This window comes from Pollicipes pollicipes, unplaced genomic scaffold, assembly GCF_011947565.3.
Source record: "Pollicipes pollicipes isolate AB1234 unplaced genomic scaffold, Ppol_2.1 Scaffold_5724;HRSCAF=6776_pilon_pilon_pilon, whole genome shotgun sequence".
NCBI lineage: Eukaryota > Metazoa > Arthropoda > Thecostraca > Pollicipedomorpha > Pollicipedidae > Pollicipes > Pollicipes pollicipes.
This window is the reverse complement of record NW_023596746.1, coordinates 10,279,258-10,298,436: the sequence shown is the minus strand read 5'-3', so window position 1 is coordinate 10,298,436 and position 19,179 is coordinate 10,279,258. Positions and strand designations below refer to the sequence as shown.

Sequence of the window (19,179 nt, the reverse complement as noted above, 5' to 3'; positions counted from 1 at the left end):
CCATCCTGACACGCTTCTAAAACCTGGCTTCAGAGTCGCCTCTGAATGATGTTGGGGGCTCAAATTTCAACGGGTTATGTCCCACTGACTTTTAGATACACTCGCATCACAAGTTCCCATGGCTTTAGGCTGCAAGGCATCAATGATCTACAATAAACGTAAAAAGTCATGGGGGAGAGGCAATATGACCTTCCGTATGCAAATGGCACAAAGAGTCCCGGCTGGTCTCATCTGGACCCCTTTAATCCGAACTGCTTAATATATGCAGCTTCTCTTCCATCTGTCACCTACTTATCCGTTGTTGTGCTATAGGACGAAGAGCTTACGCGGGATAGCCTTCCCGTACGTCCTTGCGACATGCCCTGTCACTTGTGCGTACGCCGCAGGCTTTGTTTTTCTGCGCCCGGCCGCGGGCCGTGTCCACGGAAGCACCACCCAGCTCCGTACCGAGCACACACGTGACCGGCAGCCGGCCTCCCGTGCCACCGGCACCCGGCCGGCAGCCGGTCTCGCGCCGCTTTATCGATGGCCGACAATCGACCTGGCGATAGAGCAGGTGCACGCCCGGAGGCAGCCCTGATCTGCTGCCGCCTGGCGTCACACACCCAGCCGGACGGTGCGGCGGGCCCGCTCCACACCACACCGGGTTCAGCGCGTCCGGGGACCGAAAACCAGCGCGGGGCGCGGCGGCGGTCCGTTCCCCACCACGCCGGGTTCAGCGCGACCGGGGACCGAAAACCAGCGCGGGGCGCGGCGGGCCCGCTCGGCACCGCACCGGGTTCAGCGCGTCCGGGGACCGAAAACCAGCGCGGCGCGGCGGCGGCGGCCCGCTCCGCACCGCGCCACGACCCAGAGTATTCAAGGACCATTTCATAAACCGATTAGAGGCTCCGAGTCTCAACCACTCTTTGGCTTTCCCACAATGCAGACTGTACTCTCGGCCCATACAAATAGGCATGGGGACAAAGCAAGGCTTCTGGCCTCGGGGCTGAATCCGAAACGAAGACAAATGCACGGAGCCGCGGTGGTTTCGAAGTTTGGAACTGTGAAGCCGAAGCCCAAACCAGCGGTGTCGCATTTCTTAAGTGTGCCAAACCCGAAGCTATGGCTGGCTTGACGCATGCGAAGCTGAAGCTCAAGTCAGCGGCTTCCAAGACAGGAAATGCGAAGCCAAAGCTGAAACCATCAGTTCCAAGCCGAAGTCGAAGCCAGTGAATAACGTTGTTCTGCGAAGCCAATGCTAAAACAGCGGGATAAAACAGATTGTCACGGTCCTGCGAAGCGACTGCAACTAATCGGAAGTGATAAATCTTCACATAGAAGTGACAAAGTGACACGAAAGTGATGAATCTCACCACCTAGATGCATTACAAATGTAAGGCTGTTTTTGGACTGTCGCACTCCCGTGAGTGTCTCGCCTCTCATCTCTCTAACTCGTCTTGTGTGAGTGTGCGCAGAACGTTTCGGACAGACAGTCCTCTGGCCGTCATAAAGTGGCTTCAGGTTCTTTCTGAGAATGACTGGCTGGTTTCGACCTTTCAGCCATACCCGCGTTGCAACCTCGAACACTTGTGTGGCATCCTGGGTTCACAAGATAGGCACAGTTTTTTTAGTTACGTCGCAGCTGTAGTGAAGCAATCGCCACGACAAAGTCAAGCCAGCAGTTCAATATCGCACAAAGCCAAAGTCGGAGCCATAACTAAAAAACCATCCGAAACCTTAGCGATACCCGGCCATTACAAATCACAAAGAACCAAAGCCGAAGCCAACCGTTTACAGTGACACAAAGCTGAAGCCATTTGAGGAGAACTGCGGCTTAACGAACCCTAGGCAGCACTCATACGCCTGCATGCATCCTACAGCATTCGAGGTAGATCACGTCAGAGATGCGCTACCCCAGCGTCTCGAGGAGGCGACGAATGCCATGGTTACTGCCAAGCACCAGCTCAGACACCCGCCCGGTGCCACCAGCACTCATCCAGTGTCAGGTGCCGGCACTGCGCTATGGAAAAAGTTCATGTCCGATGTGGAACATTACCAGCTCAACTCTACCAGCCCTCTACAGTTGGGGCGAAAGTTAATTTGAGCACATGGTCATCGAGCGAGTGCGCCTTACACGAGAACGGCAGTCGGGCGATAGTGACGCCGTGCGACGGAAAGCGACCGGATGCCGCTCTGATATCCTGCCGTGAAAGTCTCCGAGCCAGAGCCGAGAACCGGGTCCCCTTAGCCCTCGCGCCCCGCCTCGCCTGACTCGGTCACGTACCGGTAACGTGAGGACCTCTGAGGCTGTCCCCAGCACCCCAGCCTCGCCTGGCCCGGTCACGTACCGGTACAGTGAGGACCTCTGAGACTGTCCCCAGCGCCCCAGCCTCGCCTGGCCCGGTCACGTACCGGTACAGCGAGGACCTCTGAGGCTGTCCCCAGCGCCCCAGCCTCGCCTGGCCCGGTCACGTACCGGTACAGTGAGGACCTCTGAGGCTGTCCCCAGCGCCCCAGCCTCGCCTGGCCCGGTCACGTACCGGTACAGTGAGGACCTCTGAGGCCGTCTCCAGCGCCCCAGCCTCGCCTGGCCCGGTCACGTACCAGTACAGTGAGGACCTCTGAGGCCGTCTCCAGCGCCCCAGCCTCGCCTGGCCCGGTCACGTACCGGTACAGTGAGGACCCCTGAGGCTGTCTCCAGCGCCCCAGCCTCGCCTGGCCCGGTCACGTACCGGTACAGTGAGGACCTCTGAGGCTGTCCCCAGCGCCCCAGCCTCGCCCGGCTGTGACAGACCGGTACAGTGAGGACCTCTGAGGCCGTCTCCAGCGCCACAGCCTCGCCTGGCCCGGTCACGTACCGGTAGCGGCCGCGGCCCGTGTCGCTCTCTTCGTCCGCCATGGTCGCTGACTAGCTGGGGCGCGCCGCCCATCGACAGCGCGGCGCGCGGCGCACGGCACCACCCCCGGCACCGTCACAGTACACAGTGCACCGTCTCCGCCGCTGGGCGGTGCAGGGGCACCGAGCCGGACCGGCCGCTGCCACCGACAGGACAGGAACACTGCACAACACACGGCCGCTGCCACCGACAGGACCGGAACGCCGCACAACACGCGGCCGCTGACACGCGCGTGCACCAGCACCGGCGGCTTCCGCGGAGCCGCGTCCGGCCTGACCCAATCTCGGGAGACGGCCGAGGAGGAGACACGCGGACACGCACAGCCGCACCGCTCCCGCCCGCGGAGACAGGCCGACACCGACTGACGGTCCGGCCGCCGACGTCACGGGAGAAAGTCGACTGCTTGGCCAGTCAGCTGGCGCAGCGGACGGGTCGAGGTGCGCGCAGCCCGTGTGAGGCCCGTTGCTCGTTAGCACATGGCAGCCCGTTCCCTACTTGGAGGAAGCCTGTTCGACGTTGTCACGGTCCGGTTCCATTCCTAACTAGGCCGTAGGTGTTATTGTTTACATCTACGACCTCGCTGTTTACATAGTGACGCTGTTGGTCGTCCTGCATGCCACGCAATTGGTTTAGTCTCGTTCACATGTGGACATATTTTCGACAATGCTTTTTTCGACGATGTTTTAGCCACAGAATTTCCCAATAACTGTTCGGCAGAATCATATTCAAGTGCTCCATTTCCGTGCGCTGTTCGTCTCCACACGCTAGAATCAGCTGAATCTACTCTTTTCCCATGTTTGGAATAAAAGGCGTTCTTCAGCGGTGTACATCCATAACGCCATAGGTTGCTACCTGAATGGGCGGGGATCGGCCAAAAGGCCGATAAAGAACTGGGCCCTGATGTTTAGCTCCGGTCCGGTGCGGTCCGGTACCCACTCAACGTGTGGCAGAATCACAGTCGGAGCCGGGAATATTGCTTGACGGGCGCGCACGTCAGGAATACGTCACCACGGTTACCCGGCCTACGAGGATGGTGGTGGTCACGGTCACAACACGGCTCGACGGCCAGACATATCCGCCTTGATATTCAGCACGCCCGGTGCTCATTTGGAATGAATCGCAAATAATACAGACGGAGAACAAGAAAAAAGTCAAAAACTAACTGCATGCTAGAGACACCAGCAAACTTCTGGGTGAGTTGTTATTTGCACTGCATATGCCTGTACTATCTGCCTGTCTGCATTGTGTTGCTGCGTTGTTGAAGTCGAGTGGTCTCCGATTGCGCGGCTGAGGCCCCACAGTTGACATACTCGCTGCATCCAACGGGATGGGCCACGGTTGGTAAACTCGCTGCATCCAACGGGATGGAACGTTCCACAGTTGGTATACTCACCGCATCTAACGGGATGGGACGTTTCACAGTTGGCACACATACTGCATCCAACGGGATGGGATATTCCACAGTTGGCACACTCACTGCATCCAACGGGATGGGATATTCCACAATTGGCACACTCACTGCATCCAACGGGATGGGATATTCCACAGTTGGCACACTCACTGCATCCAACGGGATGGGACATTCCACAGTTGTCGCACTAGCTGCATCCAACGGGATAGGATATTCCACAGCTGGCGCACCCGCTGCATCCAACGGGATGGGACGGTCCAAGGTTGGCAAACTCGCTTCATCCAACGGGATGGGACGTTCCGCGGTTGGCAAACTCGCTGCATCCAACGGGATGGGACGTTCCACAGTTGGCAAACTAGCTGCATCCAACGGGATGGATATTCCACAGTCGGCACGCTCGCTGCGTCACACGGGATGGAACGTGCCACAGTTGGCACACCCGCTGCATCCAACGGGATGGGACGTTCCACGGCTGGCAAACCAGCTGCATCCAACGGGATTGGATATTCCACAGTTGGCACACTCGCTGCATCCAACGGGATGGGACGTTCCACAGTTGGAACACTCGCTGCATCCAACGGGATGGGCATATCAGCACAGCAAACGTGGCTCTATTAGTAGTTTTTGTCTCGTTGTCCGACGCGCGCGGGATTTGCTCTGGTTTGCCCCGGGCGTCCAGCGGGACGACCTTAGGCCGGGCCGGCCACGGCTAGTTCATCACATGCGCGGCGCACATGAAGACGAGCATGACGTGGCCGCCACGCGGCAAACCTCACACTAACACGTCTCGTAACGACGCGACCACGCAAATATTGCTGGTGGTCTACACAACTATGAACTCATGCCAAAAAACCAAGAGCCCGAGCCTTTTCATGTTTACATTAAGTACAATATCTGGGGAATGTATTGCACATATACCAATATGACACTGAATGGCCAGACAAAAAGCATTAATGAAATCTGCGTGAAAGGATGACAAAAACCCCAAGCGCACCACACCCGCGCAAAACGCGACGCTCGCTACTGCGTCGAACCAGACTTCTACTACCTCCTGACATCACACGCGGCGCTGGGTACTGTGCCGGCCTGGACTGCTCCATCATACGCGGTGCTGGCTACTGTGCCGGTCTGAACTGCTCCTGACTCCATCATATGCGGTAATGGCTACTGGGCCGGTCTGGACTGCTCCATCATAAGCGGTGTTGGCTTCTGTGCCGGTCTGGGCTACACCTAACACCATCATACGCGGTAGCGGCTACTGTGCCGGTCTGGACTACTCTAACACCATTATACGCGGTAGCGGCTACTGTGCCGGTCTGGACTACCCCTAACACCATCATACGCGGTAGCGGCTACTGTGCCGGTCTGGACAGCTCCTGACTCCATCATACGCGGTAATGGTTACTGTGCCGGTCTGAACTGCTCCTGACTCCATCATACGCGGTAGCGGCTCCTGTGTCGGTCTGGACTGCTCCCGACTCCATCATACGCGGTAGCGGTTACTGTGTCGGTCTGGACTGCTCCCGACTCCATCATACGCGGTAGCGGTTACTGGGCCGGTCTGAACTGCTCCTGACTCCATCATACGCGGTAGCGGCTACTGGGCCGGTCTGAACTGCTCCTGACTCCATCAAACGCGGTAGCGGCTACTGTGCCGGTCTGAGCTGCTCTAACACCATTATACACTATTGCGGCTACTGGGCCGGTCTGATTGCTCTAACACCATTATACGCGGCGCTGGCTACTGGGCCGGTCTGACCTGCTCTAACACCATCAAACGCGCTAGTGGCTGCTGGGCCGGTCCGAGCTGCTCTAGCACCATCATACGCGGCAATGACTACTGGGTCGGTCTGAACTGCCCTAACACCATTATATGTGGTAATGGCTACTGTGCCAGTCTGGACTGTCCCTAACACCATAATACGCGGTGCTGGCTGCTGGGCCGGCCTGAACTGCCCCTAACACCACTATACGCGGCGCTAAAAACTATGCCGGTCTGGACTACTCCCAGCTCCACCATACACGGCCCTGGCTACTATGCCGGTCTGGACCGCTGACTCCACCATACACGGCCCTGGCTACTATGCCGGTCTGGACTGCTGACTCCGCCATACGCGGCCCTGGCTACTATGCCGGTCTGGACTGCTGACTCCACCATACGCCGCGCTACACCGGTCTGGACTGATCGTAACTCCGTATGCATACATGCGCAGGTATTAATCTGTATCTTCGCTAGATGGAGTCATTGCCACGGTCCGACCGGAGCCACACCATGGGCACATTCGTGGCACGAATGCGAGCACGAGCACAGACGGCCCGACGGCTATATGCTCAACACTGTTCTGGCACAGGCCATCAATAAACATCCAACATGGGTGCATCTATGGTTCACGGTGGGATTTGGAAGAGATCTGAGACGCAGGGTGGCCGCTTCCGAGCCGACGTCATTGATCCTGCACCCCCTCCCCCCCCCGCCATTCGACCGGAGACAGGCTGACCACATGGACCGGATCCTTGTAAGGCCTGACCGGAGCCCGACCCCCAGGGACCGGATGTTTCTGTGCCAGACCTGGTACCCACCCACTGCACCGGACTCGGCTCTATCGACCACAGCCAGCGCATATCACAAGCAAACCGCGTGGGTGGGCCGGCCTCCAGGGCCAGTCCGGATCCTGTACTGGAGCGAGCAAACATACACAGCGCCGGCTATGCCGTGTCTCGCGAGAAGCGTGACAGCCGACAGCGTCACAATGGGCAGCGTCATACCAGTGTCATGGTAGTCAGCGTCACATTGGGCAGTGTCACAGTGGCCAGCGTCACAGTGAGCAGCGTCACGGCAGCGTGACAGTGGCCTGCGTCACAGCAGCGTCAAAGTGGGCAGCGTCACAGTGGGCAGCGTCACAGTGGGCAGCGTCACAGTGGACAGCGTCACAGTGGGCAGCGTCACAGTGGGCAGCGTCACAGTGGGCAGCGTCACAGTGGACGGCGTCACAGCAGCGTCAGAGTGGGCACGGGGGGCGGGGGAGCATGGCCCGGTTGACGCCCTGAAACCAATCCTTGCACCGCACCCAAAGCCTACCAAGAAGACGGTGCAGAGGCAGGCACCACCAATGGGCAAACGAGAGCGGTTCTCGAACGCTAAGTGATCAAAGGGTTCTGCCCTTCTGCCGCCCTGTGGGGTCCGCTCAGAGCACTGGACAGGAGGACACTCCAGCCAGACCGTCCAAACAGCATATGCGACCAGTAATACCCGGCCCATCACCGAATTGGCATGCCTACTCTGACACGGATAAAGGGCACTTAATCTGTCAAGAGTACGCCAGAGTGGCCAGGATCCCTAAAGGTAAGAACACGGACAAGCAGATCAAACTTAAAGCACACTATGCACTACCTAGATGACACCGCTACAGCGGTGGCTCACACAGGCAGATGAACAGCCTTCTCCGCATCGCAGCCACAGCTGGCTCCTGACAAACTGGAAACAAGCATCGACCCAGGTCTCGATGGCCTGGCGGGAACCCTTCCCTCCAGCCACCCGGAGAATGACTGGCGCTGTCGTCATTCTCAAGAAAGATTAACCAGTTCCCGTAAATAAAGGTGGCTTGAGAAGTGTAGCGATCACGCGTGCGTGTGACATTTATGTGAGGAAGATAGCCCGTGGGCGGGTCACTTTGGCACACAAACAGAATGATTTTGAATGGATACTGATGGAGAGGCAAGGGCAAAGTCACGGAGGTGGACCACGTGCGCCATAGTTCCTTTTACCTAACATAACGGGGACTACGCACCTACGATTGCACCTCTATCAACAAAGCAGCGCAATGTCGTCATTCTCCGTCTGGACCCACCGCTAGCATTTGACATCACTCGCTGTGACTCATGATATATGTTCCTGCAACGAGCTATGCACAGTGACTGTAACACCGCCGCCCTCCACCCTCCTTAAGCATGGACCATAACACTGCAATCCCGTGTGGATGGACCATACCACTGTAACCCCATAGGTTGCTGATCTCGTCATAAAAACACATTAGCGCAACGTCCTACATCTCCTTTTCTTCCAATTCAGTGTTGGTTTCAACAGGTTTTATCCGTTGTCCATATCCAGCCTGGACGCAGCCTCACGTGCACTAAGGCTGTCTTGATCTGTGTTTGTGAATGCGTGTGTGTGCTCTGTCATCGATGTCTGTGACAGTGTGCTGACACTTAGCATCTCGACACAAAAGATGGCAATGGAGGCATTCGCCACTTCAGCTATATCAGCAGTCTGACTGCTTTTTGTCTTGCCTTGCCAGAATAAGACATTTAGTAGGTTAAAGCTGCCAAATCATCGTCCAATTCGTGACAGATTTCATGGCTCAATTCTGAGCTTACTGCAGCCCTCTCGGATTCCGTTTGCAAGAAAAAAGCCGTTCGTATTGTTGCCTTCTTTAAAATAAGCTTAACTCTCGCGAACTGCACCGCGTGTGTCACTGGGACCTTACGACGTCCTGAGCTGCTGAGGCTATACGTCGTCGCCTGCCTCTCACCCTGGCGGGAAGGACGGGCACCGCGAAGAGGGCTTCACTGCGAATATGGCCACTCAGCAAGGTACCATTCAATCTCCCGCACGCTACATTATAAGCATCACAACGTGTGGCATCCGACAAGGCATCTGAACCAGCAATTGCCTTGAATCCCAACCTTGCAATCCCATTCAAGACCTCGCTTCTTCGCCCCGCGCCGCGACCAGCTTCCATCGGTTCACTGCCTGCACGGATCGCGCGGTCCCCTCCAGAGCACGCGCAGGCGACGCCAGCCGGCCAGCCAGCCACACCTCGGAGGACCCACCTGCCGTAAGCGCGCTGCGACGGCGGCAGCGGCCGGCCGGCCAGGCCAGGAGCCAGGCGCGCCGCCGGCCGCCGGTACCGGCCCCCCTCGGTCGACACCACCGTCTCGGAGGAGGCTAGCGAGACCGAGGAGCCGGCCGCCACGTCCGCCTCGCTCAGCGTGGCCGGCGTGCTGATGGACGGCGTGGTGCAGCTGGTCAGCGTCAGGTCGTCGTCCGACAGTTCTGTGAGAGGCAGCACACGCGTCAGACCGTCGTCCAACAGCTCTGTAAGGGACAGCACACGCGTCAGATCGTCGACTCACAGCTCTTTAAGCACACATGTCAGACCGTCGTCCGACAGGTCTGTAAGGGACAGAACACGGATCAAACCGTCATCCCAAAGCTCTGTAAGGGACAGTACACGCATCAGATCGTCGTTCGGCAGCTCTTTAAGGGACAGCACACGTGTCAGATCGCCGTCCGACAACTCTGTAAGGGACAGTACACGTGTCAGATCGTCGTCCGACAGGTCTGTAAGGGACAGGACACGTGTCAGACCGTCGTCCCACAGCTCTGCAAGAGACAGCGCACGCATCAGATCGTCGACCGACAGCTCTTTAAGGGACAGCACAGATCGTCGTCCGACAGCTCTGTAAGGGACAGCACACGTGTCAGATCACCGTCCGACAACTATATAAGGGACAGACACGCGTCAGATCGTCTCCAACAGCTCTGTAAGGGACAGCACACGTATCAGATCGTCGTCCGACAGCTCTTTAAATGATAGTACACGCGTCAGACCGTCGTCCGACAGCTCTGTAAGGGACAGCACACGCGTCAGATAGTCGTCCGGTCGCTCTGTAAGGGACAGCACACGCATCAGATCGTCGTCCGACAGCGCTTTAAGGGACAGCACACGTGTCAGATCATCATCCGACAGGTCTTACAATCCAGATTTCCAAATGTATCCAGTTGGATGCCAAGGATGTCAATTTCAATTCGAGCTACCAAATTTCCATCTCCTCAGCCGCCTCCACCCGCCATGTTCCGTTGGCTACGAATACATTGGTTTTGAAACTCCGGGCTGACATTTTGACCTGTCCATCAGACTTGACAAGTCCGAGGCCTCTAGATACTTGGACTGACCGCCGATCGTAACACAGGTCCGCCAGACAACCAACACGTGTAGCGTAAGGTGATAAAGACTTGTTGGACTGAACGAAATGAGTAGAAGTTCCTTCGCAGTGTCATAATGGAGCTTTGGTTACGGTATCCGGCATTCAGAAACCTTCCGGTCAAGGACAACTATTTATTGGGAATTTTGCTTTCAAGTATCTTCCAAGAACATTTACTTGCATCACTGCTTAAAGATGACATTGAGACGGCATCAAATCCGGGGCCAGTTTACGATCAGCACCTCTCCCCACTGTTGGGTGTTCCTCGGTAGAAACATTCCACACGCGCTCCCACCTCCAGCACATTCTTTACCTCTCCACTGTCTCAGGCCTGCACAAAACAGACGCACCTTACGACCGGGCCCGTCCCAGTCCTGTGACCGTTGAGGTTGTCCGCCCCCCCCCCCCCCCGGCACCAGGCCGCGCCATGCCCGTGACGTCCACGCTTAAATATGCCAAAAAATCTGCTTGATCAAGCCTTTTTCATCATTTCGTGTTGGCTAGTTATCAGCGCGTACTACCCCTGCACGTTACTGCGCCCTTATAACAATATGGTGGGGCGGTCTGATTGACCAGATCTGATGGCCCGACCTGCGCGTGCTCTGACGGGCAGGTCATGCATAGCCCCAGCTGTTACTGCCCCCCTCATAACAATGTCACTGATCAATTTGATCACTCGACAAAACGAAATAAAATAAAACAAAACACAACAAAAATCCTATCTCAAGAAAGCAAAATAAACCAGGCGGAGCACGCACCAGTGTCGTCGGCGTCGAAGAACTCGTCCTCGGAGGTGACACAGTGCTGCTCGAGCAGCTGGGAGGGCGGCGCCTGCGACGACAGGCTGCGGTGCAGCGACTCCTCCAGCTGGTGGTGCTCCGTGGCCAGCACGTGCAGCGACTGCTCCAGCACGCGGCAGCGCTCGCGCTCCTGGCGCAGCTGCAGCTGGCGGACCTGCGCACCGGGCGGCCGCCCCGTCACGGCAGGGGCGACGCGCACCCGGGCGGGGTCACGCCGGCACACAGAGCAGTCGTGTGGCGCAGAGGCGGTGAGCAGGAGTGCGACACAGGGGGAACGCGACTGGGCGGTGGCACGGGACCGACGTGTCGCACGGCAGCTCAGGATGTGGGACAGAGACGTGGAACAGGGTCGTGACACAAGCGAAGAGCAGGAGCGTGGCACGGAAGCGCGAAGCAGGGGTGCTGCGGAGCGACGCAAAAAATACGCGTGATACTGAGAAACGGACGTGTCGCGCTGTGATGAAGACGAAGCGTGCTCCGTTACGATTCGTGATAGGCGCGTGCGTCAGTTGCATACTAGAGCGCGCTTGCCCTTTTCTATTCCCAGCGGCGCACAGCGACGGACGGGAGGAAGAAGTGACAGCCAGAAAACCAATAGTTCCATACCTCATGTCGACACGCACACCCCAGAAAGGACGGCCGCCACCAGAAGGACCCTGTGCACGGCCCGGTGCAGGCATGCACACACCCCGAAATACGCGACAGACTAAGACTGTCCCGTACAGCAACGCACGTGGGGTATTTTCCACTCACTGCGTTAACATTTTACTGGCTATAACGCTATACGCGGCATAGGAGGCCGGACCACTGCGGTGACAAAATACATGCTAGCCCGGCGATCTCTTGACATTCCCGTGCCGGTCCAAAGAGCCTCTGTGCACAGCGTAATCCCAGGCTCGGGCAGGCCATCCTACGCATCTTACGCAGCTTCATTCGGAGCAGTGGTGACGTCACAGAAAAACATGGACACGCACGGGACGCGCCACGAGCACAAACTACAAACCATCTGGTCATGCCGCGGCACAGGCCTCGCCGCCCGCGCGGGTCCCGGTCCCGCCTGTCCAGCGCAAGAGACGTGGCCGCTGGATTACCTCCTCCTGTTGCGTGAACAGGGCCAGACAGTGAGCGAGGCTTCCGACCATCTCCTTGGCACATTCACTGGTCTCCCGAAGCCTCTGTCAACAGATTGGAGAGAAACGGCTACAGGGACATAAAGTCACGGAGCTCAGGCCTCAACGCCAACCGAAAGGAATCGGAAACCTAGGTCAGCGTTTGGCTTCTTGAAATGATGTCTATGAGTTGTCAAGTACACTAATAGCTAAAACTGAGGGCTGCTCCACTAATTTAGAGGTGAAAGAACACCGCAACGTCGCAAGTTTCTCCGCTTCGACAAGGTAAGCATGCGGACGTGCTTACACAACTGCGGACACCGCTGACAATTCAGCCTACGTGAATGATCGCGATCGTGATCGTGATCGTGAACGTGACCGTGATCGATCGTGATCTATCGTGATGATCGAATGTTTTTTTCCTAAATACATCTGGACCGGTGTGGAGCAGTATCACAGCCACCAGCCCTGACGTGTATACAGTCCGAGGCTGCGACACACAGGATGCCTCCGCACTGCCGTCACCTCGCCTGACCTGACCTGACCTGACCCAACGGCGCTGGCGCTGCTCACCTCCACCACCGCCAGCGAGTGAGGCACCGCCTCCGCGCTGTGCAGAGAGCTCATCACGAACGTGATCTCCTGCAGATGCTCGCGCAGCAGCTGCTCCTGGGCCTTGGCACTCTGCATCGCGTCCTGCGCCGCCCGCCGCCGCGTCACACCCGGTGTGGCGCCAGCGCGGCGTGCACCTCATACACCCGCCACTTTGTGGCATTCGGAAACAATTTGGGGACTCCTGCGACTGCTGACTGCCAGGGGCAGGGTGATGCAAAGACATCGACGGAGAGACATTCCACACTTGTCTGTCAAGAGTTTAAAGGAACGGCATTCCCCATGACAACAATCGGCAGGAAACGATGCACCCCAGTGGTTACCTGCATTGAGCCGAGTGACTTCACTCCGTCCTCCTCCGGGTCCTCCAGTCCGAGGCCTTGGCGGATGTAGTGGCTGCTGAAGTCGATGTGCTCCTGCAGCGCGTTCACCCACTTCTGCAACACCAATCACCGCGGCTGACATCTCGAACGGGCCGGCGGCGACACAACAGCGGATTATTAAGGCGAGGACATCCCGCGCTGAGCAAACCCGTCTCTACATACACAGCAACACCAGCCTCGTCTCTGAGAGCTGGCCAGCCGTGCCCCCAGATCCACACATTTTGCGGACCGCGTTCAACTATTGCGTCAAACAGCACGTTTCCTGCAGCCTTGCGAAAGGTCAGTAGCGCACGGAGCCGTGTCGGGACCACAGCGAAGCCCGCCGCCGGCCCGGCGCGAGGGCGGCGAGCCCGGCCGGCCCGCACCTGCCGGCTGACGCGGTCGTCGCCGTCGTCGCAGCGCAACCGGTGCATGGTGCCGTCGCTGAACCGCACCACGAGCGTGGCACCCTCCGGGTCACCGTCCGACGCCACGCGCGCTCCGTCCAGGTACTTGAAGTCCTTGCGCTTGACGCCGGAGCTGGCGTCGCCGCGGGAGCTGAAGTAGGTCAGCACTCCTCGCTCGAGCACCGCCTGACGGAATGACGCTGGTCAGGAGCCGCGGTAGCGACTCCTCCCAGCTCACAGAGGACAGGAGGACAGGACTAGCGTCGACACCTCTCAGGGTTCAAATAGGACTTTGGCACGTATGTGGTGTCCGGTCTAGCATGGCACAACGGGCACACCAAGCCCAAAAGGAGAAGACGCCCTGACGTCTCACCCAGATGGAAACCAGCACTCGCGTCACATTACCCATAGACAGCGGGCAGTGGGGCGTCCCACAAAAAAACTTGAATAAGTACGGAAGCTCAGTGGCAGTCTAGTTCTCCGTTTCTTTCTTTAAGAGGATGCGACCCGCGTCGTCACGTCGCTTTCATGGGGCGCCGGCCACCGCACTAACCTCATTACTGTTCAAGGACGATGGCACAACCGAGATTCGAGCCCAGGTCGTCCACATGAGAGTCCGACGCACAACTATTCGGCCAATGCACATGACACATGGCGTGGCATACGACCGAGCCGGTGCCGCCCGGCCGCGCGGCTCGTGTCGCCCGCCGCCCGCCGTCTCACCCAGACGGGCTTCCAGCCGGTGAACCGGTGGCGGCGCACGAGCGGGCCCTCGCAGCGGACGGCCGAGCGCTGCAGCCGCCGCAGCGGCGTCACGCCCAGCACCTGGCGCATCTGGTCGTCCTGCGTCAGGTCCACCGCCAGCTGACCTGACCGCAGGCGGCACGGCCGGCACCGTCAGACACGGACGGTGCGGCGCCGGCCGGGGCCGGGCGTGAAAGGCGCGCCGGCCTGTGCGGCCCGGAGGTGGACGGGTTCGAACCTCGTCCCGTCGAATCTCGTCCGTTCGGTGCGTCAGGATTTCACAGGCACCATCGCGGAAAACGACAGCAGTAGTTCCGCCGCCGATGGATGTATCAGCTGCGTTCGTTAAAGGGTGATTCAGCCGCCTGTACCAAGTGTCTCACCGATGGGAGCAGTGTTACGACGGAAAAGGTGCAGGCACACGCACGCACGCGCACTGCAGCCTAGTATACACGAACAACGCATGTTATGCGCCACAGGTCGGTTAAGGATCTTGCGCGACACCGTCCAAAGCGCACGACCGCCCTAGGAGACATTTGCCGTGTGTTCACAGACCGAGCCCTGCTTCGCTTCCCAGCCACAAATGGTGCACCAACATCAGCCTGATTGAGGATGACACAATCGTCGTTTTGTGTTCGGCATGCCTCGGTGCCTATAACCGCTAGTTACCAATCTACGCCGAAACCGACGACGCCGAGCCACTCACCGCTGACATTACGGATGGTGGTGTCGATGCCGTTCTCCAGCAGGAGCACGGCCAGCGCCTTGTGGCCCCGGTACGCCGCCACGTGCAGGCACGTGTTGCCCTGATTGTCGGCACAGTTGATGTTCGGTGGATGCGGCTCCTTCAGCTGAAGCAGCAAACAACACCCCAGCGTGAGCGGAGGAGCGAGCTCCTTCCAAGGTGCTGAGTCCTAGAGACACTTCGTTGGACAAGTGGTTAGATGGCATGGGCGTGTTTTGCTCTAGAAATTGGAACAAATCAAAAGATCGTGTCGCACATGCAGTGCAGCTTGCTTCCGCTACATTTCATGATTACTCTCCGTTTGTTCGAGGTCCTCACCAGTAATCGACCGCGGCATTTATCTGCTTATTGTTCCGAAGTATGTATGCAGCCTAATGTTCTTAAACCATCTTTGCCAACTGACAACTTTACCAGGTGAAACTTGATTTAGGAATGGACTTAACATGCGCGCAAAATGCCAGCGCAACATTTCCTTGAGGCAATCAATTGGTTTGGTGATGTTTTTTCGTGGTTGGTTTATATTTACGTGAAGCATGGCGATAATTTTACTTTGTCTTAAACATGACGTGCATTTTCAAGACTCAATTTTCAAGCAGCTCAGTGCACCCATGCGCGTGATATACATATATGTACACATTCCATGCAAGGTTTTCCTCAGGGTTGTATTGTGTTGCCATCAATAGTTGGTCCTACGACAAACAGTCTGATCTTGCACCAGCATGTAAAAGTCATCTTAACAAGAACGGAATATTATGCAAACATAAACTCGTACAGAGTTGTCAAATTTGTCTGCTGTTCGAACCGCGGGTGCCATTTGTTTTTTTTTGGGGGGGGGAAGGGGTGAGCCACTGCCCCTCCACCAATGTCCAACCTCCCCCCCCCCCCCCAACGATGGGTTTGGCTCCTCAACCTTCTAAGGGCTTAGTGCAAGCAGAACATTACAAATGGTTGCTAAAAACTATCTCAACTTTATAAAGGGTCTAGTAATCATTTGACAGGCAGAAAGAACAAAGAAAAGGCGACTTGCGATATCATGTTAAGTTGCGTGCAACTAACTGAGCTAATCGGCCCACCAGACCGTTCACAACATACTTGGTCGTCGATCCTGACAAAGCGCGCCCCAGTTCCGCCTGCCCGTTTCACGGCCTGAGTGCCGCCAGCCGACGCCGCGACACAGCCGCTTACCATTTGGTCGACGACGTGAGTGTGCCCGTCGCTGGCGGCGCGCAGCAGGCGCTGCTGCTGCAGGCGGCGCTCGGTGCCGGCCGCCGCGCGCAGCAGGCTGCTGATGTAGGGGTCGGTGGAGACGGCCGCCGCCAGCCGGCCCTCGCCGTTCAGCACGCTGACCGAGGCGCCCCGCTTCAGCAGCAGCAACACCAGCTCCTGACAACCGCCGGCCGCTCAGTCGCCGGCCCAGCTCCGGGGCGGACCACGCGCAGCACCAGCTCACTGGCCGCTCAGGTACCGGCCCGGCTCCGAGGCGGACCACGCGCAGCACCGGCTCACCGGCCGATCAGGTACTGGCCCGGCTCCGAGGCGGACCACGCGCAGCACCAGCTCACAGCCAACAATGGACAGACCAACCCCACAGGAGCACGACTTGTTGGGAAATGAATTTTCACGGGAGCGAATAACGCAGGGATAGATGAACCGCTATCACACTGCAGTTGGAAGTTCGTCAGCAATGAATCATTGTAGTCTCTCTCAAACTGCATAGGCGCAAGTGCATAACAGCGGGACAACAGGGAACCTGCTTGTGAGAGTCAGAATTAGTTTCAAATGTCACCAAACATCGCTTAACACAACAGTTTTCGGAGAACTTGGCAAACAGTTACGTTTCACCAAAACTGAAACATGACGATAGCGTATCGCACGGTACCGCCGGCTCACCTCGTTGCCGATATAGGCGGCTTTGTGAAGCGGAGTGTCGCCACAGTGGTTTACTGCGTTGATGTCGGCGCCGTGCTCTAGAAGCAGCTCCACTACCTTCACATGCCCAAAGTAGGTGGCGAGATGCAGGGGAGTCTGGTCCAGGAACTGCTTGCTTTTGCCTGAAATGATGGACACGGCGTTGGGATACAGGTTGCCTCACATCGACATGTTTTTGACACGTTCAAAGGACAGTTTGCAAATTGTTAGGCCCAGGTGGCTGTACAAATTGTAAGGGCCTTACTTGTAGGGAGTTGCGAGGGTCAATTGTGAGGGCCTTTTACAGTATTTAGGTCATCACTCAATGTGCAAAGTCATTCCCCCTCAAAGGCACTAGAATCATGAGAGCTGTGCAAGCATTGCAATACCTCTAAACATATGATGGCTGAGATTATGATACCACTGCAGCCCATGAAATACATAAACCAGTAATGTAAATAGTCCCTAAAATTGATCTCAAATTATTCATTCTTGGTTGGTGGCATGACTTGTGATTGATGGCACCATAATTAATCTATACATTTTGTGAACGGCTGCCACGACCTGAAGGAGGAAATATGCATGGAGCTGGGTCAGCAGGAAAAGAGTCATTTGTGACGCATTTTGAACAAGCTGCTTAACTGGAGGTTAAAGAAAGAAAACTGACGATTCTAATGACTTGAACCAACCATTTGATCACGTCCCAATGAACTGTTATGTACTTTATACAGGACCAGCTCAATGGTGAATTATAACGCCACCATTCACATGTGTGTAAACAGGTGAAAATGGAATTTAACAATTCACTCATAACACACTGATATGTTGAGATAGAATTCTTTAAACAGCCAGATACAGTAGAAGAAGCAATAGATATCAACATAGCCTCTTAACGTGTACACAGGGTAATATAGGCACCATGTAGATCAACATGGACACTATGTACAGATAAACAGGGAGTAATTTGATTGCTATAATTCGAGATGATTTTGATCACCACGCGTCATAAGGCGTTCAGTCAACTGAGGATGGCGAATCTTTGAAAACTACCAGGAAGTAAACCTGTTGGTGACTGTCCAGAGATTGGTCCCGAATGAGTTTAAATGAACATCACCACAGGAACTGCCATATAAATTGTGTGAAAACACTAAGAGGGCACTGCACACAATCCGAGCAAAGGTCATTCTAGACGCCTCATAACGGTTTAAAACGATGGCATATAGATATACAGATGACGCTCCTTTACAGAAAAGTCCCAAGCGCTCGCTCGGCCGACACTACACAGCTCCTAGTCTTTTGCGCGGCTCCTTGTGCAGGATGGCACACCTGAGCCTAAGGTCATTACCTTATAACTTTAAGGGAATGCATGTCTGACAGAGATGTGCAGAAGAGGACGCAGATGTGTGGCTGGCCTGGGAAGAAAATGACTGGTCGCGATGACTTAATCGAAAATGCTTGGTCGTCAGATGAGGTCGTCAGGCAAGTTTTTCTACATGGACATGTCAGCAGGAAGTGTGGTGTTCTGGGGATCATAACTAGCAACAGAAGTGCATGCATGCGTGCGTGCGTGCGTGCGTACGTGCGTGCGTGCGTGCGTGCGTGCGTGCGTACGTGCGTGAGTGCGTGCGTGCGTGCGTGCGTGCGTCCTGAAAAATAACATCTATAGGAAAAAGGCAAGACACTTCAAAAACCAAAACACGAATATATATATATATATATATATATATGCATATATATATATATATATATATATATATATATATAACGTACCCTTGCAATTAAGTCCAGGAGGTAGCCAGGCTGACCTATCTCCAAAAGCTCCTGCACTTCTTCATTATTGCCTAGTCGGCATTCCCTCAAAAGTGTCTCTTCTGTCTCATCCATACTGATGCAATAATCGCCCTGCAATGAATGGTAAGACTTATAAGACAATTCGACGCAGTTACAGGCACAGCATACCCGATGGTCACTGGCATGCTCAGCTGTCAGAGATGCCTCGACGTGTGAGGAGACTACATCAATTAATATGAGCAGGAAACGCGCACGACGGCCGGAGAGTAAACTGGCCGAAACGTTGTGTACAAACCAACCCACCAGACAGGGACGATAGTCCGGTCGATTATTCCATTTGAGATGCTGATAACCCGTCTCAATCCTTCCCTAAATCTGTGGCAAGAAACGGTTAAATTTCCTAGTTTTGCGTGTTCTTTTTACCAA

The 19,179-nt window shown here is 56.2% G+C and overlaps 2 protein-coding genes across 2 annotated transcripts in view; both read right to left on the bottom strand.

Annotated features, from left to right (window-relative positions):
* LOC119102649 (oxysterol-binding protein-related protein 2) overlaps window positions 1–15,135 on the bottom strand; it is a 32,075-nt gene extending 16,940 nt beyond the window's left edge. Inside the window, exons 1-8 of the mRNA XM_037226109.1 lie at window positions 15,016–15,135; window positions 14,289–14,429; window positions 13,545–13,751; window positions 13,120–13,233; window positions 12,758–12,880; window positions 12,167–12,250; window positions 11,034–11,229; window positions 9,121–9,343 (exon numbers count right to left, since the gene is read on the bottom strand). Coding sequence (XP_037082004.1) covers window positions 9,121–9,343; window positions 11,034–11,229; window positions 12,167–12,250; window positions 12,758–12,880; window positions 13,120–13,233; window positions 13,545–13,751; window positions 14,289–14,429; window positions 15,016–15,024 — 1,097 coding nt within the window. The 5' untranslated portion in view covers window positions 15,025–15,135. The remainder of the gene's footprint in view (window positions 1–9,120; window positions 9,344–11,033; window positions 11,230–12,166; window positions 12,251–12,757; window positions 12,881–13,119; window positions 13,234–13,544; window positions 13,752–14,288; window positions 14,430–15,015) is intronic.
* Window positions 15,136–15,156: 21 nt separating this feature from the next.
* On the bottom strand, window positions 15,157–18,846 carry LOC119102648 (oxysterol-binding protein-related protein 1-like). Its single transcript, XM_037226108.1, has 4 exons — window positions 18,768–18,846; window positions 16,945–17,105; window positions 16,331–16,437; window positions 15,157–15,160 (listed from the first exon to the last, which is right to left on the bottom strand). The coding sequence occupies exons 1-4, from the start codon at window positions 18,844–18,846 to the stop codon at window positions 15,157–15,159; spliced, it is 351 nt and encodes a 116-aa protein (XP_037082003.1).
* Between the last annotated feature and the right edge of the window lie 333 nt (window positions 18,847–19,179).